This window comes from Phodopus roborovskii, unplaced genomic scaffold (assembly GCF_943737965.1).
Source record: "Phodopus roborovskii unplaced genomic scaffold, PHOROB, whole genome shotgun sequence".
Classification (NCBI taxonomy): domain Eukaryota; kingdom Metazoa; phylum Chordata; class Mammalia; order Rodentia; family Cricetidae; genus Phodopus; species Phodopus roborovskii.
The window spans coordinates 26800997-26825172 of NW_026126470.1; the positions used below are offsets into that span (position 1 = coordinate 26800997).

At 42.4% G+C, this 24176-nt stretch overlaps 1 protein-coding gene across 1 annotated transcript in view; it reads right to left on the reverse strand.

Annotated features, from left to right (window-relative positions):
• The window catches only part of Scaf4 (SR-related CTD associated factor 4), a 51772-nt gene extending 28124 nt beyond the window's left edge, over window positions 1–23648 (reverse strand). The window contains exons 1-5 of the mRNA XM_051191873.1: window positions 23498–23648; window positions 5042–5125; window positions 4339–4383; window positions 2563–2724; window positions 290–425 (exon numbers count right to left, since the gene is read on the reverse strand). Of these exons, the coding sequence (XP_051047830.1) occupies window positions 290–425; window positions 2563–2724; window positions 4339–4383; window positions 5042–5125; window positions 23498–23527 (457 nt within the window). The 5' untranslated portion in view covers window positions 23528–23648. The remainder of the gene's footprint in view (window positions 1–289; window positions 426–2562; window positions 2725–4338; window positions 4384–5041; window positions 5126–23497) is intronic.
• Window positions 23649–24176: the final 528 nt, after the last annotated feature.

The following is a 24176-nucleotide window of genomic DNA, read 5'->3' on the forward strand; positions in this document are numbered from 1 at the left end:
CCAAGTTTCCTTCCTATGGGAAAGTTCTACCAACTCAGAAACAAAACCTTTCATATAAAGAAACTCAATTCTTTCTAAAAATCATGTTTTTTCAAATAGTATAGTCTGATTATGATTTTCCTCCCAACTCTGAGTCCCTCCCCACCACCCCCTCTGATCCACATCGATTCTGTCTCTCATTAGAAAACAAAAACAAATCAACCAGAATAGAACTGAACAAGCAAGCAAGAGAGAGTGCCACCGATGCCAGTGTGCTCTCAGGAACTTTCCTTACGACCCCACACAGTACCTTCATTGTTGGTGACGTTTTCTGCTATGGGAAGAGCATTACTGCTTCCTGCTGCCATGTCCAAAAGAGGTTGAATAATTTCAATTTTGAATACTCCATTTTTTTGCCAAAGATTTAGCACACGAACTATTTTACTCTGTTATGTGCAAGAAAATGAAGATACAATAAATATTTACAGAAATTGCTCATCGTATCCGATTTTAAAGAGAAACCATTAAGTTTCACTGGAGAGGAAAAAATCCTTCAGAATCATTACCAGTAAAACAGCTCAAATTAACCTCTACTCAGTGGTCTAACCAAATGAAAAGGACAGACTATATACCTAGCAGTTAAAAATAAAGATGTTATTTGACTATCATTGCTCTTTGCTAAGAGTTACAAAGAAAAACAATTATCTTAGAAAAGTTAATCAAGGGAAGAATGTTTTCAGGATGATCAAGACATTAATTATTTCAGAGACTTTGTGCACGTGGTCGGTAGCACAAGCTTGTGATGCCAGCTCTCAAAAAGGGAAGACTGCAAATTTGAGGATCAATACCCTGGCACAAAAAAAAAAAACAAATGAAAACAAACAAACCAGTTTTTAAGAAATTGGCTAACAGGAAAAAAATGTTTTGTGGCCAAGTTAAGTATGAAGGAGATACAGATGAAATCTGTTGTTCCTGGGTACAGGTTTTAACTCCCATTCAAAGGATCTTTTTATTCCAAGAGCCTAAGGGTGTACACACAGACACTACAACACCGAGGGCTCCTCTCTATGGAATGTCTCCGTTCTCATTACTGAGAGTGGAGTATCCATGACTCCAAACTGAGAGAATGGACCACAGTTATAGCAAACAGAGAAACCACCTAAACTGTAAAGGGGACAACTTAACCCTTCACACCTCAGGAAAGGGCTGGTTAATTGTTTCACAACTAAACCTACATACACCCTAAGGTTTTCTCTGAATCTCAAGTCTAGCACAGGAATGTGAGAAACAAAGTAAGCATCCTTTTTCTTTCTGGTTTGACCAAACTGCAAATAAATCCAAGTTTTTTTTCTGTGTCATAGTTTCTTTAGGTATTTAGGGAAACCACAGCAGCTGATTATGTGTTTTCAATAATACTGCTGTGTGTGTAATTATTCCCACCTATTTAAAGAGCACATGTGTGACTGTTATGGTCTTGCGTGTGCACGCGCGCGTTGCAATTTTATTGCAGATGAGTATCACTCACATTACCTGCATGTTAGGAAGAACAGTTCTGACAGAGGACCAGGTGATCCTACATTCAAAACAGCTGGACAAAGCAGCCTTACAGACTACAGCCAGGATTTCTGAATCTTCTTCGAATCCCCCATGACAGTGCCCCTTACCAGCAGGAAGTAGATTGGAAAGAACAACGCCCAAATTCCCAAATATTGTCTATAAATGTTTGTTTTCATTTAAATGGACTTGGTTATATAAAATAAATTTTAAAAAAAGACAGACAAGGGGAAAAAAAAAAAAAAGGAAGACCAGTTCTGAGCAACAAACTACTACAGAGCTGCTCATCATCAAGGACATCTTTCTTTGTAGCTCAGGCTTGCTGCTCCCAGCAATCTTCCAGGAGTGCTGAGATCAAAGGTATGTGCCACTATGCCCAGCTAGAAAATTTTCTTATTTAAAGATAATGCTTCCTGTACAAATCTTTTTGGTTTCTTTTAACTGGGGCAAGAACATTTAACACAAACCATACCTTCTCTAGAAATGTTCAGTGTGTAACACAGAGCTGTTCATTTTAAGGACCATGTTTGGTAGATCTCAGAACTTAACCTTGCCTAACCGAAACTTCAGACCTGCCACTAAGCATCTCCTCACACTCCACTCCCCAGCAATCACGCTCTGCTCAGAATGGTTCCTTCTGCATTTCAACATTACTAAAGTCCTCGTGCAGAATGTGAATTTGACATCTCACAAAGAAGCCAGACCAGGAAGTGACCACAGCAAATAAACTTAAGATTAAGGAATTCACTACATGAAGATATTATCCAATAACATAGAAGGCTTTAAACAACATGAATCTAAACACTTAAAAAACAAACCCAACGAGCTAGACATTAGTGGTGCATGCCTTTAATCCCAGCACTCGGGAGGCGGAGGCAGGTGGATCTCTGTGAGTTGGAGGCCAGCTTGGTTAATTAACAGAGTGAGTTCCAGGACAACCTCCAAAGCTACACAGAGAAACCCTGTCTTGAAAACCCCCCTCCAAAAAAATCCAACAAGAATGCAAATTTTAGAAGTTTTTAACTGTACCTTATCTTCAGATGGACAGAGATATAAATATTGGAATGTAGCAGTTATATTTTTAGAAAATCTTGGCCCAAAAACATCTTTATCAGTACCAAACTGATGTCGAGACTGTCTCACAATGGAATCGATAACATATAATCCTGGAACTTTGTATTCTGGTTTACACTGCAAGGGTAAAGATACAAAGTTAATATAAGAACAGTAAAACCAGTTAGGGTAGTGGTATACACCCTTAATCCCAGCATCCCAGAGGCAGAGACAAGTGGGATCTCTGTGAGACCCAGTCTACTCTTCTTAGTGAGTGCCAGGCCATGCTAGGCTACACAGTAAACCCCAGGCCCTGTGCCCACCCACACCCAACCCAAAGGGAAATCCAAAGCAAAACTGACACCCATTATCTCACAAGTATGCAGCGCTACACATCCATCATCCACTGTGCAGAAACTACTCAAGTGTTCCAACCACCTAACTGGCTTCAAGTCTGTGGACAGTTACGTTCTTTGATATCTCAGACTACAAGGAGGAAATTTCCCCCAGACCCTCCATTTCCTCTCCAAAACTTCCCAGAGGCCATCACCAACCCACTTCCCTAAAATCCAGTCATTATGAGTCTCTGAGTCAATAATTTCCACATTTTAAAATTACAAAAACATACTTTTAAACATGCTAGTTTTACCATAGAAATAAAAAGTAAATGGTCATTTGGGTCTATCTATAAACCGGACAAAGGCAAAACAAAACACTTAGAGAAATGGGCACTTCTATAGGAAAAGGTATAGCCCTTCATGGCAGACAATTCAACAACAAAAACAAAGCCTTCTTGAATCTTAGGAGTTTATGCTAAGGAAAACAACATGAATGTACATTTTCCTTTAAGGCTAGTTACTGAGGCATTTTCAATGAGAACTATACTGGCTAAGTAAATCATAACAGAAATCATACAAAGGGTCATTGTGTAGATTTTATAATATATTCAATTGGAAAAGCAAGTCAACAACCACACTGTGTCCACTTTCCTTACAAATGTACACATGGAGATTCAGCTGTACACACTAGTAACCGGAGGCAGAAGCACGGTGCAATCAAATGCTCTTCCCGCTTACATCTTTGCCTTTGTGGTCTGTTGCTACAAGAAGCTTCTAACGGATATAAACACCTACCATGTACTTCACGGCCAAGGCAGATCAATGGGTTACGATATGTAGACCATTCTTAGTGCTATTGGTGCTAATCACACACACTTTAAGGAAACACAAAACCACACAACTAAAAAAACAGTCTGTGATGGCAACAGGGAAAAGTCAGGAAAATTAAAAAGGAACAGGAGAATTAAATGTCAACAGAGTGGATGGGGCACAGGGTCTAGAACAGGCAGGGCGTAGGCTTGGGGAGGACAACAGACTCTGTTGTCACATATGACACAAGGTGAGTGCCAAGCTTCAATGATTGGCAGCAATATGAAAAAATACCTTTTTCTTTTTTAAAAAAAAAAAAATACTCATTTTATGTGTATCGGTGTTTAGTCTGTATATCTGATACGTGTGTACTATATGCATATGCACAGGGTTCCCTGAGACTGGTAACATAGAATGTTAGCATCCATGTAGGTGTTACGGAGAGGGTCCATGTCTCTCTCCTGCAAGGGTTTTTCAGGGCTCTTGTTGAGCCAGGGCTCCAACTCCAGTAACCTTTTTCTACAGCGTTCAGAAGCACACATCCAAATTTCAGTTCACACATGTAAATACATATAACTAAATATAGTAATAATGAAATAGTTACCTTTTTGATGAATTTTTCTACTATCTGAACAACATGCTTATAAAGCTGAAAAAGAGAAAAAAATTACAGTTCATTTTTACATTTCCTACAATTAGTGAAAGCACCCAAAACCTTGAAATTTTTAATTTAAAAATTTAGCAACTAACTCAAAGGGCCTTTGGAAATAGCTCAAAACTCAACAACAAAGAATCTTGGGAAAGGAATTAAGCAAAACAGAAACTACACACTCCTTTCCAAGGTGAATGTGCTTTCTTAGTCAACCAACCTTCATGAAGCAAGGGTCAGGCTATCGAAACAGGGGAAAGAACAGAACCAAAACTAAGTAATGGCATTTCCAAATTGTGCCATTTACTAAAATGTGACCTAGTGTAACATATTTCCCACAGTCTAACTTTTTACTTTTTTTTCCCATAAGAAGACATTATCTCACAGCTGGTTTATAAAGACTGAAATAGTATTATCATAAACTTTCAGCAAAATTTAATTCACAAGATAAATTCTGATGTTAACAATATTTTAAATATGCAAAGCAGAGCTAACCAGGCATCTGAGTGGGTCAAACCGAGCTGGGTCCCCGGAACCCACACCAAGATGGAAGAACAGAGGTGACTTCACTCAACAGCCTTCCAACCTCCACATGTCACACCCTCACCCTGCCAGTAACAATTAAAACATATTTCCAAATTAAATATTTCATCCTTACCTTAATAGCTTTAATAGCAGCTTTAGTAATCAGAATCATCTTGGCTCTAGAGATGGGAGGTTTCATATCCATAAGTGAAAAAAGCTTGAAAAACAAGAAATAGACAAATTAAGGTCAGTTCCCCTTATTTTACAAAGATATTTATACCCACTGGCCAAGAGAACATCAAACCTTTGTAACTAAAATGTGCAAATCTGGCTACGTATCCGGCATCACTAACTTTTCTATATACCTGCATCATCACTTAGAAAACCAATGGAGAGAATCACATAAAAAAGAAAAAGTATGAATACAGAGGCAAAAACATTTAAACAGTTAGAAAACCAACAAAACCAATCTTTAAAAACAAAACAAAAAGACCGTGAAAGGAAACAACACACCTCCTGCTGGATCAGGTGTGGTGATGGTGTGAGTTTATCAATGTTTAGCGTAATTTTAGTTCCAAATCTTACTGAGACCTTAAGGTCATTTAGATAAACATGTAAAAAGTCAAGGAATAGTTTCATAATGCCACTTTAAAGATACAAATATCTATGACGATACAGTGAGAATTCACAATTTCTTCATTTAAATAAAACCCAGGCCACCACTCATAGCCAAGCGATCAGGTAATCTCTTAATGGCAAAACACACAATATTTTCTCCAAAAATTATATCCAACTAAGATATTAATAACCAACCTCCCATCAGCCATCTCCATTTGCTTACAGCTAACACTAATGTTTCAAGTGTGTATTGCTGCGCATACCATACTGACTAGACAATACATCACCCGTCTAAGACAATCAGTCTCTTCCTAGGGTAAGCAGCCCTACTTGGCAGCATGTCCTAAAAATTCACAATGTCATACATAGCTCTTTAAAACTAGGGACAGTGTGCACCTACACATAGACGACAAGACTGGATGCAACCAATATAGGAGACACATGCTCTACGAAGAAAAAGCTGAAACATTTCTGTAAATATTTAAGAGAGTGGGAGAAACCACATAAAGTATCACATAAAAATTCATTTCCTGATGAGATTTTTTTAAGAAAAAAAAAAAAAAAAAAAAAAAAAAGGACAGCAATTCTTTATTATTTCCTAATATACAAAGTTCCAGAGCAGTAAGAGGAGCACTATTCTTTGAGGGGTCAGAGTCTGGTTCCCAGCACCAAGGGTGGGTTGCTCACCAGTGATGACTCTAACCCTAGGGGATCCAATCCCTCTTCTAACCTCTGTGGGCACCTACATTCACATGCAAATAAATAATCCTCCCCTTTCCCTCTCTCTCTCTCTCTCTCAAAAAGGGTTCTCCTTCAGAATAACATTAAGTGCAAAAGTGGAAAGAACTAGAAATGGATGAAGCTATGCACATCAGTGAACTAAGATAAATGTAAATCTATTTCAACTTAAAAATTCTAAAACGAATCATAAACACACAGCACACTTTTACTAGTCTTTCCAACTCTGTACCTTAAAACAGAGCAAGGGGTTGCAGAAAGTTCACGGATCAAGAGTAGATTGCTCTTTCTCTTTGAAATAAAGTCCAGGGGGCTGGAGAGAAGGCCGTTAAGAGCACTGGATGTTCTAGGGATCCTGAGTTCAATTCCCAGCACCCACATGGTGGCTCACAGCCATGTATAATGGGATCTGATGCCCTCTTCTGACATGCATATGTGCAGACAGAGCACTTGAACACAAAAATAAATAAATAAAAATGTTTGAAGTCCAATGAACATACAAGACTGTTATTGCTTCCAAACAAAAGCAAACAAACCATCAGTCATTTTAAGAATTCAAGCCCAGGGGGCTGGAGCAATGGCTCAGAGGTTAAAAGCACTGACTGTTCTCCCAGAGGTCCTGAGTTCAATTCCCAGCAACCACATGGTGGCTCACAACCATCTGTAATGGGATCCGCTGCTCTTCTGGTCTGATAGAATACTGTATACATACATACATCAATAAATAAATCTTTAAAAAAGAAAAGAATTCAAGCCCACACTGCCATATAGCAATAAGCAATGTTGGAGCAGAGTAACAGGAGGCTCAGAAGGAAGAAGGGAGTTACCTCCATGTTTAGCAAGCTGACCTCATGGTCTCTAAGATCTGCTTTCATACGACTTGTAGAAAAGGTTCCATGCTTCAGATAGTGCCCAAGAAATTAGTGTGACTATCATATCTCATCTATTTTAAAGCTGACACTTCCTAATAGCGTATGCAATGCTGTTTACCAATTACATTTATTGGAGAGTAGTGACCATGACAGGGTAATTCAAGAAAGAAACCAAAGATGCCAAGCAGGCATATTCTCCTCCCTGAACGTTGCATTCATTCTGCAATGAAACAGAATGTGGGCTGTGCACTCAGTCAGCAGACATGTAAATGGCTCTTTAACACACAAATAACTTCCATGAAGAAAGCTGAGGAATTTGTGCTAAAAGGAAGCCTAGAGTAGACTGGAAGTTAGGGACATAAAAAAGCAGAGCAGAGCAGAGTGGAGTCACACGGAAGGGCATCTGCACTGTCACACACTACACCCTGTCCTTTTATTTAGGGAATCATGAGGGTGTAAGACATGAAGGTTTTATTAGTGTGACACGAATACAGGTATGAGCATGTCAGAGTACTCACAGCAACTTTGGGTAGTCAATTTTCTCTTCCCACTGTGGACAGACCCAGGCTCTCTACCTGCCTATGAGCAACACTGGCCCACTGAGCCACCTCCCAGACCCCAGGCTGCAGTTTCCACAGTGGGACTGCATGCAAGCAGAAATGGATTAATTAACTATTTGCCACTCAAAAGCTTAACAAACAAGTTGGCATAGAGAGGCAGCAGGGCCATTTCCAAAACTATTTAGAGACAGGATATCACTGTGTATCCCTGGCTACCCTTGAAATCAGAGCTCCACAGCCCCTCAGTGCTCACTAATATTAAAGTGTGTACGCCACGCTTCAGAACTCTTCAGATGGTCTTACCTATTAAGCATCATAAAGGCCTCAGGGCATCTGAGTTTCTTTTTTAGATGACCTTGACTCTCCCTCACCCAAGGCTTAAGAGTTGAGAATTTGTATTTAACGTAATTGGAAGAAAAACACTTCAGGAATGTTGCAAAATTGGATGTGTAAAATTTATTTCCTGAAACGGACAGTTAACAGTATCTTACTGACTTGCTTACAAGTTAAAGTGGTCCCTTACTGTCTAGACCACTAGCTTCATTAGATGTGAATCCACTTCCATGGAAATACTCTCCTGGTAACCATACGCTCTACCTCCCATCATGTGGACAGAAGTACTAAGAGGCTGTGTGTGGGAGGGGAGAGACATGATTCCATGCCCACAGATGAGCATGCTAAGGTTTAAGAATCGGTCCCAGCATTTACATCCTAACCCTAAGTTACTACAATACTAATTTGTGTATGCTTGAGAGGGAGAGAGGGAGAGAGGGAGAGAGTGGGGGGGAGAGAGAGAGAGAGAGAGAGAGAGAGAGAGAGAGAGAGAGAGAGAGAGAGAGAGAGCGCATATGCGCATGGTGGCAGCAAAGGTCAACCTGAGCTGTCTTGCTCAGGAACCATTGGCTCTTTAATAAAAGAAAGGCCTGGGACTCTCACTGGCTTGGAGTTCCCTAATTAAGCCAGACTGGTGGTTGTACTAATCCCATCATCCCTTGCTCTACTGTGAGATGACAGTATGCTATGAACAGCTACAGACCTTTGCTGCCACCATGGACTAAAACTCTAAAATCTGAGCCCAGACAAGTCTTTCAGCTGCTAGTACTGTCAGTGACAAGGGCCTGGGACATCTCGCAGTAGCAGGACACCTACTTCACATGTACAAGGAAAGCCCTGTGTCAGATTCTTACACCAAAAAAAGAAACACAAAAACCAGAACCCTGCCCAGGTCACCGAGAGGGTCAACGTCACAAGTCGGGAAGAGCTTTCAGTAGCCAGGTTTTTTTCCGGTCTGTACAGCAGTTTACTTTCCAAACCCATACGAGCAGGCCTAGCTAGGCAAGCCAGGGCCATTGTTGCAACTGCTTCTGAATTTGATCCCATGTCTTTAATAAGCAATACTGTATTACTGTCTTATAAAGTATTAATTCCACTCCCAAATGCAATTATCTAAAATAGTTCCTAATAGTTGTCTTCTTTCTTTCCTTGGTGTCTATGCCCACCCTCCCTCATATATACCAATCCCAATTGTTTTCTTTAATTAAAATCAATTATGCTAAACCCAACACAAACGTCTGTGACACCTGCTACTTGAGAAGCTAGGGTAGAGGTTACAGGTTCAAGACTGGCTTAGGCAACTTAGTGAGATCATGTCTCAAATAGAAAGTAAATAAAAATAACATAATCACTGTATCTGTTTTCTATTTACAAGCAATTTCTCTCATCTAAAATGACTTACCTACATACTCCTTTCTCTCCTCATCTAGAGCCAAGCTGAAATTTAAGAATCTTAAACAATGCTGTGAATGAATGCAGATCATGGCAGGCCCTGCTAGCATTAATGCAGCACCTAGTGAGGACTAAGGCCAGAGCACAGCCAGGACACCGAGGAAACAGTTCCCTCACTGGCGCCCCTTACAGGAAGTGGTACATGATCTGCACACTCTCTAGCGTATTTTCAATCAGCTCTACACTGCTAATATGTAATGCATAGCAAGTACTTCTGAAAAAGAAGCGTGACAAGAAAGAAAGAAAGAAGCCTATCACTAATGAGGCATGACAGCAACAGTTTTCAAGCACATGCCGGAGCAGATGGGAGATTCAAACAAGAGCAGCACTGCTCACACACAGCAGATTCAGGGTTACCCTTCGGAGTGGCCTACAGTTTTTACCCCAGCATTTTTAAGCCAAGACTAGTTGACTCTGAGCAGAGGACTGGTTCAACTATACTGTCTCACAGAACTTTGCAGTTTTACTTGTGGACACTTAACACAAAAACACCCGATCTAAGTATAAATTATTAAATCTTCTTGTGGATTATAGTTAAAAATAAGAAAGCATTGATATGGGGGGCACTTTAGAAATAAGAAAAATAAAACCTAAACTGCCAAAATGGAGGGGAGAAAGGAAACTCAAGACTGGCTGTTTCTAACCAACATCCAGTCTCAGCCAATAAATCAAGGGAAAAACAAAAAAGAACCAATTGAAAGCCGAAGCGTGAAAACCATGAAACTGTTGTTCCAACACCACTGAGGAACTGAGTTAGGAGAGTAGCTTCCAAAGCTGGGCAGATGAGCCTTTCCAGGCCGCAGTAACCCTACATGTACAGTCTGTGCTATTACCCACCTGTGAGCAGTGAGTGTTCCTAAGCATGGTTGGTAGGGAACACCCCCCAACCTTGTCAATGGGAAAGCCCACCATGAAGCCATGAGTAGTCACGAGCTCCTCACCCCACCCAAGTGACAGCAGATTCAAAAGCACAATCTCTCATAAGGCATTAGAAACAAACATTAGGAAGAGCCTGAGTTAGGCTCTTGGACATCTTTTAAGTAAGCCTAGCCTTGACACTGTCCTCTTTCCTGCTAGCCTCCTCATCCTCACCCCTCATCCAGTAAACAGACTTAGACAAGGAGCACAAGGGTAGGCATACACCTTGTATTTGGAGTCGACTTTCATTGTCAACGTCAATATGGTGGATGGCTGCACTCCTTCAGAGTCTGGGGCAGAATCCATTTCTTGCTATTTCAGTTTCTACTGGCTGACCACACTGCCTATGGTGCACAGCCTCTTTCTACCCAAGGCATCAGCACAAGCCTTCTCCCCCTCTGACCGCCGCTTGCCTTGTCTTACTTCCTTCTGACCCTTGGATAAGTACCCTTTGTGATTATACAGAGCCCTCTCAGATAATCCAGGATAATCACTCCATGCGGAGACCATTCAACCCCAATTTTTTTTTTTTTTTTTTTTTTTTTGGGTACAGCGATAACAGTCCCAGGTTCAAGGAATCGACGTTGGTACCCATGCAGAGGTGTGTTCGTTGCTTTAAATAAAACAGTGCTCATTCATTTTGTTAACATCTGACATTTTTTCATCGTCACCTCTAACAAACCCCATCTTCATGGTGACATGCTGGGGTTTTATAGTCTTTCCTATCTATTTAGGTAGTGTGGAAATCACTTCTACTTAAACCAAGTTTCATTTCACTTTATACATTCTGCATGTTTAGATTAAGTCATCCAGTAGTTTTAATTTTAAAAGGGGGTGGTGGGCTTATTTCTAGGAGGTCCTCAACTGATAGTCCTAATGCTATTTATTAAAACTACTTGATACCCTCACCTTACCTCTATTTTTCTAATTGATTCAGGATGAAGTCATAGCCAACATATTTCTGGGGGAAAAAAGTTAGGCTGTCTTTACTTGACAAAAAAGGTTTTTTTTTTTTTTTTTCTGTTATAAACTGTTAGTAAAAACGTTCTGATTTTTGGTAGAAATAAAATGAACCAGTATAGACTCTACGTATGAATTCTACTCTTGAAATGAAGCTATTAAGGAAATGAAAATCATTAAGAAGTTACATAGCAGTGTTTTGCATGTATCATGTGTATCCTAGAACCAAAGTTATGGACAGCTGTGAACACCATGTATGTGGGTGCTGTGACTCTAACCCAGGACCTTGGAAAAAGCAAAAGCTCTTCTTAACCAGTAAACCACCCCTCCAGCTCCAGTCTTAAGAAAGGAGTGTAGCCTGTATGTTTGTTAGTGTGTGTATGCCACTGAGGCCAGAGAACTAAGTTGAGTGTCCTCACTGCCTGACACAGGACCTCTCACTGAATTTGCAGGGCATGAGCTGTCCAGACTGGCGGATATGACTGTCCCTGCCTCCCCCATCGGATTTCCAGGATGTGCTGCCATGGGCTGGGCTATCTCCTCAGCACCGTAAACTTTGAGACAGGGTTTCTCTGTGTAGCTTTGGAGCCCGTTCTGGAACTTCTCTGGAACTAGCTCCATCTGCCTTGCCCCCTGAGTGCTGGGACTAAAGTCATGCACCACCAATGGCCAGCTTAAACATTTTTTTTACTTCTTAAATTCCTTAAGTACTTTTTCCTTTAAGTTTCTTTCAAAGGGTACATACATAGCCCAACCTTCCTTTCCCTTGAAAACTTTTTCTCAAATTTATTTCACAATGGATTTTAAGTATATCTAGCATTACCATTCTGTCTTTTGCTATTATATAAACTCCAAGATGACAAAGCATTTTTCCTTTAAGTCTTGCAAAGTTTAACAAAAACAAACACAAGCAACAACAACCAAACAGAAAGCCCATACCCTAAGACTGGGCAGTAAGATAGCTAGCTAGCAAGGCACTCGTCACCAAAGGCTAAGTTGGATCCCTAGCACTCACTCCTGGAGTTCATCCTGAAACTCCCACGCGTACATACACATGGTACAAAAAGGGGAGACCGCTTCTGAGAGTCATGCATGCACAGCAACAGCAGCAGGTGTGCGGGCCTCCAGTGAGACAGGTATGGAAAGCACTCCACCCCCCCCCTCTTGTGAGCACTTGACTCAGTGTATCAGATGCACCAGCTCACACCAAATCAAGTTAATGCCAGCACAACTGGGGTGTTTAATGACATAAACAACTCCATACAATTATTGCCACAATTCGCTGACAGGTATGGAAAGTGCCCTCTGACACAGCATTTCATTTTAGGGCTTTAGTGTCATTTAACAAAGCTACGTTTGAGAAAGTACTCAACTACGTTTGAGAAAGCACAACAAAACAAGCACTGCTATACCCTTCTCCATGAAAGACGTTTCCTGTGACCAGAGCTATGAGAGCAGGTACACACAGCAAGAAAGGGCCTGTAAGCTGGCTCCCCAGGCAAAGGTGCTCGGCTTAAGTCTGACGCCCTGGACTCCAGGGTCCTGCAGGTTAAGTCCTCTGACCTCCACATGTGCGGTAGTACACTCCCCTTCTCTCCATAAATACAACTAAAAAACTCAAAGAGAGTGAAACTCAAAATCTACAGTGAACTCAATTAACAACGGAAATGTTAATAAACAGTACACCAATGAGCAACCTTACCAAGCAAAACTCCGAGTATAAATTAAAATGAGCCACAATTCTTCATGTGTCTATGGTGTTGAGTGCATCAAAGCCAAAAGCTGGTGAGATATAGCTGATGCATTTCAATTACTCAGAGAGATATGAAGTTATAATAACAAGAACTAAAAAAAGACCCCATAACCTTCAACCAATTTTACTTCCAGAAATGGAAATGTACCCAAGGCAAAAATGGGATGCTCTCAAAATTCTCACAATTGCCGGGCATTGGTGATCCCAGCTCTCAGGGAAAAAAATACTAAAACCCCTTATTTAAGATAAGCAGGTATAGCATTTACTGCAATTAATTTTCTTTCATTTTCTAATTTAAAACTGCCTAACTTGCACTTTGTTTCAGCTATAAACTGGTAAGGTGGTGCAGGCCTTTAATACCATAAGAGGCAGGCCTGGTCTATAAATAAGGAGTTCCAGGACAGCCAGGGCTATGTGGAAGGATACTATCTTGAAAAACCAAAAATCGGCTGGGTGTCAGTGGTGCATGCCTTTAATCCCAGCACTCTGGAGGCAGAGGCAGGCAGCGAGTTCCAGGACAGCCTCCAAAGCTACAGAGAAACCCTGTCTTGGGGGGCGGGGGGGGGGGGGGAGAAAGTCAACTATAGAAACTCACTAGTATCAGGTATGACTTGTCCATGAAATACAGTTTGACTGAAGTTAACAGTCTACACTGCTTGCTAATTTTGGAAGGTATAATGAACTTAGCTATATACTGCCAGCTCACTTGAAAATACTTAATAAAACTTTTTATAATTCTTTGTGGGCTTTGTGGGCATGAAATGCCAATCTGTGAAACTGTTTTAAGTGTATTTAATTACTAATAATTTATTTTCATGTAAATTCTATTTCCTGGTATCAAATCATTTAAAACTTACATGTTTAAACCAAACCAATTACAATTCCAAACCTATCATAAACAGAAAAGTTAAACTATAAAAGGTGGTTAAGTTTTTAAAATAATCAGGAGAAAGATATTTCATTGTTTCCATGAACAACGTCTTTCCTTCCCCTCTCTCTATTCTTGGCACTGGGGATGACCCTTGGGTCTCCATGATTGGCAAGTGCTCTCACACTGATACACACTCCAACTCAAGGCCTTTGGTCCCTGTGAATAGCACATTTCCCCGCCTGCTTCTTTATAAAACCTACCCCTCAGATTTCTAGAACCAGATTTCAAACCAGATATTTTCACAAGCAAAGTTATACATAATATTCTTAAATTCAAGTGTCAAGAAACCCTCTTTCCTAATTTTTCCCCTCATCACATTTTCCTACAAATGCAAATGTTCTAATCCCAGACCTTAGAGAAACATTTTACAAAATAAAATCATGCAAATGTAAAGATTAGTTAATATTAAATCAAAGCCATTTTAGCTGAGCTTCATGTATTTCTACATGCATTAACAAAACAATATAGTAATATAACAAGCAATATTAACTCGCTTTATCCTACTTTCCAAATTATTTACTAACCCAAAATTGTTACCATTTACTGCTGGAAGAAGAACCTTTCAAAGTAATTTCTGATGATTTGTCCTAAACTATACCTCAATTTATTCTTCATTTTGGAGAACCTCCCCTACAATTTCCAAAATCTAACCCGTATTCACAGTCACTTCAGAACCAAGTGCCACTACCCTCGCCAGGGTTTTGACAATTCAGCTCCAGTTTCCAATACCAGGCCTTTTCTATTCCTTACCTCCATCTTGATCCACCCAACTGCAGTCAATCCAAAACGCCTTTTCACTTGCTGAAGAAATGTGCCAGAAGGTGAGGCTAATAATGTATGAGGGCAAAGGTGCTTGTGGTCACTGCTCTGAGCCCACGTGCACACTGTGGGACATGCGCACACACCATCACACACTCGATTACTGAGAATGTCCATGTGTTATCCATGGCCATGGCTCTACTTTACTAACACAGAGCCTGGTTTCAACAAGTTTTATTATTAGCTTTACTAGTGAACTTTGAACTCATATATCAATGAAATACCTATGAAGAAACATTTTCATGAACTAATTATTTCCTCCTAGACTTCAATAGAGAAAGAAATAAAAAACAACTTGGTTCAAAGACATAAAAGTTTTATTGTAAGAAAATAAAATTAAGTTTTTTTTTTTAAAGCATTTAGGCAAATTTATAACACTGGCTATAGCACCTAGCTGTTATTTAATGAACAAACACAAGATACTGCCTCACTTCTGTTTTTCCTCAAATAATCTCCTCTGGTAACTTATATAATATCATGTCAAAAACAAAGACACCCCCTGAACAAGCCTTAGACTCAGAACCAACAAAAGCCATATAACTGGCTAGTGCATAGTTTTCAGTCTGACAGAAAGCCAGCATCAGGCAAGAAAACAACGAAATGGTATGTTATAATGAAACATTTTTGAGTTTTTAAAGTTTTGAAATATAATTTATAATAGAACTACATTCTAAAAATGTACTTCACTGGTTTTCAGAACAGTGGACAACAAATCTGGACAGCCACAATGGTGGTGCACACATGTTATTCCAGCACCTGAGGCAGAGCCGGGCACTGCTGCAAGCTCAGAAACCGGTCTGGGCTACACTGCTATATGCCAGCCAGAGCTACAAAGACCCTGTTTCAAGCTTAGCCAGCCCTTTCTAAAGTGGACTGACTAATACTTGGTAAGTTTTAGGAATCAGGTGACATGCACCTTTTAAAAAGTGGAGAGACCGCAATGGCTGTCCTTGCAGAGGACCTGAGTTCAGTCCTCAGTGCCCACCAGGGGGCTGACAACTGGCTGCAAATCAGGCCCTGGGGGTCTGTCAGCCTCTGTTCGTCCACACCAGTAACAACAAACAAGTGTGGTGAGTATGTGCGTGTGGAGGTCAGAGGTCAACATTACACGTTTTCCTCTATTGCCTTCCATCTTCTGGAGAAAGGCCATGCCCCCGGGACCCACTGCTAGCATTACATTATATATGTGGGTGCTGGGATCCTCATGTTTGTACGGCAAATGCTTTACCAAGTCAGCCATCTCCTCAGCCCAGGCATAAATTTAAAAAATACCTTGTTTCCTAAAGAGCTATGTGGCTCAATGGTTAAGAGAACTTGCTGCTCTTACAGAGGAACCAGGTTCCCAGTAAGCACATGGTGGCTCACAGTCATCCATAACTCCAATTCTAGGAAATCTAACATCCTTTTCAGGGCTTTGCCAGTACTGCACACATGGTGCACATACATACCACACAGGCAAATTACTTATACACAAAAATTCTAAAAAACTTAAAAGACATGTTACAGAGTTGTATATATAAGTTATATAGTTGTACCCTATATAGGTAGGACTTTCTAATTTTGCTTCAGGTAAAAAATTAATACTAACCAAGAACAAGGAAAAGACAAAACAGAACCTTCATGAGAGTACAGGAAGACTCTCAGGGTGGTGACAGACTACAGAGTTCGTCAACCCTCGCTCTAACACAACAGCACACTTCAGAGAGGGGCGACCCTGCCACAAGAATGGAAGGGGTATTGGATCGGGTCTAAACACATTAAAGCTTCGTCTGTCCTTCTTACTGGTAAGTACTTGAATTAATAACACTGAAATTCATGGGGAAACACCCACTTCCCCACCTAGGCTGCCAGTTCCAATGTATGCAGCCATGTTCAAAGAGGGTACAGAATTGAGGCTTCCATGGATTCAGTGTCTCTCTCCAGTCTTGTGATGTACCTGTGTATATTCGTGTGCTTGATTGAACAATACATTCAAACTATGCTGGTGATGGGACTGTCTCCTCCCATTTAATATATTTGCCAAGAGCCAGGACCAGCTTTGAACAAATATATAATGAATATGAAGCTTTAAAACTAAACAGCTCATGAACAAAAATCATGCAGAATGTCATTACTAAATGACAAACAGTAGTGGGAATTTATGTAGACGTTAATAGTGGTTAATAAACATGGTAGAAACAGACATTGGCTTTGGGGGGAAATCATCAGTGAATTAAAAAACAAACACGTATGATGCTTGAAAGCATATGTGGAGGCCAGACAACAGCTTTATGGAGTTGGTAGCCTCGTTCACCCTCACTTATGCTCAGGGGATTAAACCCAGGTGACCAGAGCAAGTCCCTGTCAGGGTAACTTTTTGACCGAGATGACAACTGACAATAAAATCAATGATGTACACATAGATGATGATAGGACTGCTCAATCTTGTTGTCAAGTAGGCTTTTTATGAGTTCCTACTAGACAACCAGGGGCTTCCTGCCTGGTCACCTGCTACTTCAACTCTGTGGAACATCTTTTATTAGGAGTATAGATAAATCTAGTCATTTAACTGTCTACTGAACAAAAGATTAACTGTCTACTGAACAAAAGACTAAAAGTTTAGCAGCCATTGATAAAACAAACTTAAAACCTGAAGAGATTAGCATACTATTATACTATTCTCTACTACCACTGTGAAAGTTAACACACAGCAAATTTCACTACTCTTAAAAAAAAAAAAAGAAAAAGAAAAGACTTATTAGGCACTAACCAACCACTTTCCACTGTGATACTTACCTATAAGTGGTATGATTCTATGTATATGTATAAAGTTCAAGTTTTTCAAGATAGGGTTTCTCAATATAGCCCTGGCTGTCTTGGTAATGGCTTTGTAGACCAGGCTGGCCTTGGACTGGAGAGATCCACATGCCTCTGTCTCCCTACCAAGTGCTGGGATTAAAGGCATGAACCACCATGTCCAGACAAATTTCTTCTCTGGGCATTATCTATTATGTCTGAAAGTAATTTTATAGAAAAGGGTGTTTGGGGAAGAAAAACTGCACTGAGTGTCAACTATTCTGCCCATCTAGGGTCTGCTCCAGCTGGGATTACCGACCACATGGGTTAATACCAAGATGTTCCAATCATCCAAACACAATTGAGAACTTTTGTGAGGATACCACTTGTCCCTGATAAAAAAACAACCCTAGTTTCTAGTTCTTAACTGCTTCCGAGTTTCACTGGTTTTCAGACTAATCAGGGCTATGGTAAGTAAGAGCTTTAACTATACAGCACGGAATGGACTCAACAAGCCACACATATGCTGAACACAACAAGCATGGTCAGGGTGTGTAATAAACTGTGTTATCAAGGTATATTTAGAATGAGATTTAAATGTGTACACTCCTACAATTTGTTTCTGGCTTTCAACAAACAAAACCACCATTTTGCCATCTTTCTATTATTAGCTATGGATGGGTTATCCTCAATTCTGCTCCATCATATTTAGAAACCAAATATTTCTGCTACTCTTAAATTACTATGTCAATTTATTACTTATGTAGGCAACTTTTTCTAAAATAAAATAGTTGACAAATAATGTAAAGAGGAACGTGTTTTTTTTACCAAGAACATTGGGGATAAATGCTGTGGGACAGCTTTCCTTCCCTTACTGTGGGAAGAGAATGAGAGCTGGGGACAGAAGAAAACTGTAACCGATGGGATCCAAACACAGTCCAATGCAAGAACCAACGAGCACAACAGTATGTTCCTCCACACCATAAGATCATTCTGAACCCTTTCCCACTAAGATCACTTAAACAATGATTAAGAAATCTGCAGTGAAAATTCAGCCTCGACAAAGATCTAAATCCCACTGAACAATCCTGACTACCAGTCACAATGAAGAGGAAGGGCAGCAAGCCCTACTCACTAGAATTCTCAGTAAAAGTGCTGAGTCAAGAATGGCAGAGCATCAGTTCCTAACAAATATTCATAGCTTAATTTGTCTGATTTTAAAGATAAAATGAGTAATAAACTACGCGTGTTTCCCTTCACTTCCGTGGTCTGAGTCCAAACCCAGATTCCTTTTCCATTCACTTACTCACAAGCACCCAACAGTGCTTTCCAGAGGTGGCGGCTGCTGCTGCATGAAAAGGTTTCCCCCATAATATATTTTCAGTTTAAATTTCTAACACATACAGAAATACAGTTTGCTGTGGTCCTTAACATTTATGGATCTAAAGGAGTCAAAATGAAAAGTAAGGACAACTGTCAGAGTGGATGTGCACAGAAACACATTTGACAAAGTTTATTACAGTTTATCACCAAAAATGGATTCTCTGTAGAATTAATGTGAGCATGTTTAAGAATATGCAAATAAGCAACATATGTACAAACACAGACTCCATCTTTATTGTTCACAGATCTCATTTCATCATCATTTGACTGTCTCTGCTGGAAGTAATAGCTTAGATGAGGACAAAAAAGGGACTTTTTAGATTTAAAAATAGTAACTCATGTTTTCTACATTATTTTCGTATATCAAAGATCTTAAAATTATAGATAAGTGGGGAGGCCAGGCTATGTTCCTTTAAAGCCTATGACTATAATTAACGGATTAAAAATTCAGTAACTTTCTACCTCCCTAGTGCTGGGATTAAAGGCATGCGCCATCAGCACCTGTAACTTTTATTCATTTCACAAACTTCAGCAAAATTTTAAACTTTTCACATTGAGGAAAACCGCATAGCAGAGCACAAAGTACTGGCCATAACGGACCTGCCTCATTCCATCTTTTTCAAGACTTATTTATTAGTGTGTCTTCGAGAGAACACAGCACCTAAATACCAAGTTAATAAGTGCCTTTAGTAACTTCACTTTCCTTCTTTACCGTCTATATCAAGGCAGACTTTTCTCCATCCTTTCCCATCTGTCCTTTGCCTTTTATCCCCAACTTCCTTCTCTTGCTGCTTTAAACTCACCTCTTCATATCTGTTCCCTGAATATGCTCAATTCTCTGCCTTTAAAGTTTACTTCATGTATCAGATCCCCCGAACTGGGCTCCAGTGGGTGTTGGGAATCCAATAGGAATCCTCTGGAAGAGCAGTTAGCACTCCTAACGGAGCCATCCCTCATACCCTAAAAACCTCTTCCTTTCATTTATTAGAGAGTAGGGGCTACAACATACTAACCCAAGTGCCCAAACTCATCTGATAGGGCCCACCTCTTACCAGACTAAAATCTTATGGTGTATGTAGCATGCATGCATAAACACACAGCCTGCCACATCTAGAATACTGTTAGCCTCTCCTTCCCATCACCCATAAATCAGTTGTTTCTTCTAATCACTCAAAACCGAACCACCAAAAATTACAACTGACTTATTTCCTTATCCGTTCAACCCTAAACTTCAAATTCCACTACTCCTAGAAGATTCCTTGGCCATAAATCTTTAATCTGTTGACCACTCCCTTGGTATTCTACAAAGTACATCAACTAAGCAGAGAGATCTATATTCAAATCCAGACTCTGCCATTAGCTTAGAAATGTGCCCTTGGGTGTATTATTTAACTTCTTTAAAAAAAGAAAATCAGCCCCTTCCAAGGCCAGCCTGCTTTACAAAGCAAGTTCCGTGACAGGCAAAGTTGATATGCAAAGAAACCCTGTCTGGGATGGATGGATGGATGGAAGAAAATCAGCTTCTCTATATGTAACTGGATGTCAGGACAGCCTGCCATTACAGAGAAACCTTTCTATATGTAACTGGATGTCTGTAGGAATATGTCTATTAAACTAGATAGACTACATCTATAAAATGCCTGACAAGCCAAGTATGCTATAGTAGGTATTTTCTTTCCCCTGCACCCTGGAAATTTTATCAGCACCCATATGAGAGTGACTCTGCCCATCATGACTACTTCTGAATCTAAAAAATACATGCCCAATTGCTTGCCAAAAATATCCACACTATTCCACACAGCAGCAACTTAACCTATTTCAGAACCAAATACATTTCCTTCTTCTCCACTGATCCACTTGAAGACTGATTTGTACTGATGGCACCATCACTATCTTAGCATATAGAATACAACAAAAGGTTTTTTGGTTGTTTGTTTTCAAGTCAGCATTTCTCTGTGTAGCTTTGGAACCTGTCCTAGAACTAGCTCTTGTAGTCCAGGCTGGCCTCAAACTCACATAGATCTGTCTCCCTAGTGCTGGGATAAAAGGTGTGCACCACCACCACCACCACCACCCAGCTGACAAAAGGTGTTTATACAACACCAGACACCAAGGTCCATGAATTCCTTCGGCCCACACTCTCCCGAGCTACACTACACCTGCCTCCCCCAGACCACACCACTACAAGCTAAACACATCTCGCTATTGTACTACTTAAAGTCTTCACTGTTTCCCCATAGCCTAAAAATGAAATTCAAATGGGAGACATGAAACACCACTCTCCAGACCAATCACCCTTACTCTCCAACAGCTCCAGAGTCAAGCCACTACTTACTTCTTAGTCTTACCACCCCTTCAAACTGTCTCCTACCTTCTCTAAAAACCCAAAACTGATAGTGTTCCTTTTAAGTTTTCACTGACACCTCATGGGCACCCCAGAACACACAGAACCCACTAGATTTGGGAGATCCAATGTTACAAGGATCTGATCAGCAATGTTTTCTGAATGGGGAGAAACAGTAGAAACTAAGTACTACAAATCCAGGCACAAGAACATAGGTTTTAAATTGCAATTTAACAGAAAGAGTTGGCAATGGAAACATAAGCCTAACAAATTTAACTCCAAGTTCACAAAGACCAGGAATAAAAGGAAAATGAACATGAGAAAATACTCACTATGCCATTTAAAAGGTAAAAAATATATTTCCCTTCTCAAAGAGTATTTGGTATTTCAAAGCAACTTCTGACTGCAGTGTCGGGCTGTATTTCCTTATACATTTAACTCTGAGACTCAAATTCTATTATCCTTGCAAGGTTGGTGGCCTTGAGTTGACCACCCCCTTGGTATTCTACAAAGCCTAAGTGGAGAAGTTAATAATGGCTACATTAACAAAGTACTTGACATCACCTTCCACAATACCTTAAATCAGGATTGAGTGTTTCTGGCCTTTAAAAGTACATTAAAAACCTCCTTGTTCATTAAACACACCCAAGTTAGTTTTCATCTTGAGAGGTGTGTCTGACATCTAAACGGCTGTGGCATTGGTGTAAGCTCCCATCTATTCAAGAACTGTTTGCCACTGCCAGGCACCTGCTCTGTCGGGGGTGGGGGTGGGGCCCGCTAGGGAAAAGAACTGAAATGTGCCCTCCAAGAGGCAACCACCCCAGGCAATTCTACAAAGTAAGCGTTGAACGCTGGGATATCTGGAGTGGGAACCTAAGAGCAGAAAATACCATTTTGCTGTTTTGAAGTCGGTCCCTAATGAACCCTTTGACTCCACTTTCTGCTGAAGTCTGTGAAGACATGTACCCATCAGCTCAAGTATTGAGAGGGTGGGCAATCTGTACAGCAACCAACATTCTCAACTGCAGAGAGGGTCCCCAGCATAGCACTACAAATCGACAGGGGGCCAACACCCTAACCCTATCGCAAAGTTGAACCACAAAAAAAAAGTCTTATTCGTGGGATGGAGCAAGTTCTGACACCACATCAACACATGTCAAACTACGACATCAGATTTCTTCAGTGCTGGTTTATCTTTAGTATTTGAAACGGGAAACATAATCCAACTCAATCCACAATAGTTTCCAGTCTGTAACTGCGTTTTAAAGCATCAATGGTCGTCTCCTCCTCCTCCTCCCAAATCCATTGAGATAAATAAGATGGTATTGGACTTTATGCTCCAAAAGCAGCACCTGGAACGATCAGAGATACAACTAGAGAGCTTTAAGGCGGCAGGCAGCTTTGTTCCCGGTTTGGGGAGGTTTTCACGTGTCAATAAATGTTCCTCAAGAAGCGGGGGGCTGAGGACTGAGTACCGCGGGGGTTAGAGTGTGAGGGTGAGCGAGTGGACTAACGCGGGGCAAACACTCTGCTCGCTCTCCCACTCAACGTTCAAGGTGTCACGTTGTCGTGAAGGGGGACGTTCCGGGCTCTAAGGGCCAAAGGAACAACCTGCCTGTGTTTACTCGTGAGCGTGTCAACGCGGGAGGCGGGAGGCGGGTCGGCACCCTCTAACTCTCGGCCGGCCGGGATCAGAGTCCAGCCAGCGGCCGACGCGCCGGGGCCTGAGCAGCAGGAGAGCCCGGGCGGCGGCCGAGCCGGGGCCCCGAGCCGCGGGAACTCCCGCCCTGAGTCCGCCCGGCCCGCCCGCCCGCGCCCCGCTGCAGCCCCGGGCGGGATCTCGGCCCCGCCAAACCGATAACCGTGCCGGGAGCACAAGGGGCCACGTTGGAGGGGCCGGGGCCGGAGGCGGCGCCGGCCGGAAGGGGGCGAAGGGGGCACGGCGGGGGAGGGGCGCGGGGTCAGCCCCCCGGCCGTGGCCGCGACCTATCCTCGCCTTCGGGCCCGCCGCCCCGGAACCCGGAGCAGGAAGCGTCCCCGCCCCGCCTCGGTGTGCTCGCAAAGCCCTCGGGGCGGCGGGAGAAGCGGCCCGGCGGGCCCGCAGCAGCCCTGCCCCGGGCGGGCACCCCTCACCTCCTGGTTGAAGGCGTTGACGGCGTCCATGTTCGCGTTGCGGCGGCGGCGGCTGCTCCGGGCCCGCCGGTCCGGTCACATAGACCTCGCGCCGCAGCGGAGCGGGGCCGGGAGCCGGCAGGGCCTGCCTGGGGCGAGGAGGAGGCCGGGAGGCGACGAGCGGCGGAGGCCCGGGCCGAGGCCGAGCAGGAAGGGGCCGCGGCCGAGGCCGAGGCGGCGAGGCTGGGCCGGCCGAGCGCAGTCAGAGGCGGCGGGCCCCGGCTCAGTCCCGTGCGCCGGCGGAGGGGACGCAGGCGGCGGCGGCGCGGGGCTCCAACATGTCCGTTTGGCGGCGGCGGCTGCGCTCTGCGTCGCGCTGACACGGCCCCCCGCGCCCTCACGCACTGGCCCACACCGGCCCGGGCTAGCGGGCGGGCCTCTCTCTCTCTCTCTCCCCTCTCTCTCTCTCGCCAGCAGGATGGCGGCAGCGCCCGGAGTGCACGCCGCGCGGGGCACCCTGGGACAGCTCGGGCCTCCGAGCGCTTCCTGCGCACGGCCCCGCCCCGCCCCGCTCGCGCTTGGCCCCGCCCACGCCGGGCGAACCGTGCGCGTGACGGCGCCGCGCGCGCTTTCCCGCCGCTGCCGCCGCCGCCCGCAGAGTCCTGGGGCCCCTGGGGCTCGAGAGGCCCTAACCCTGCGG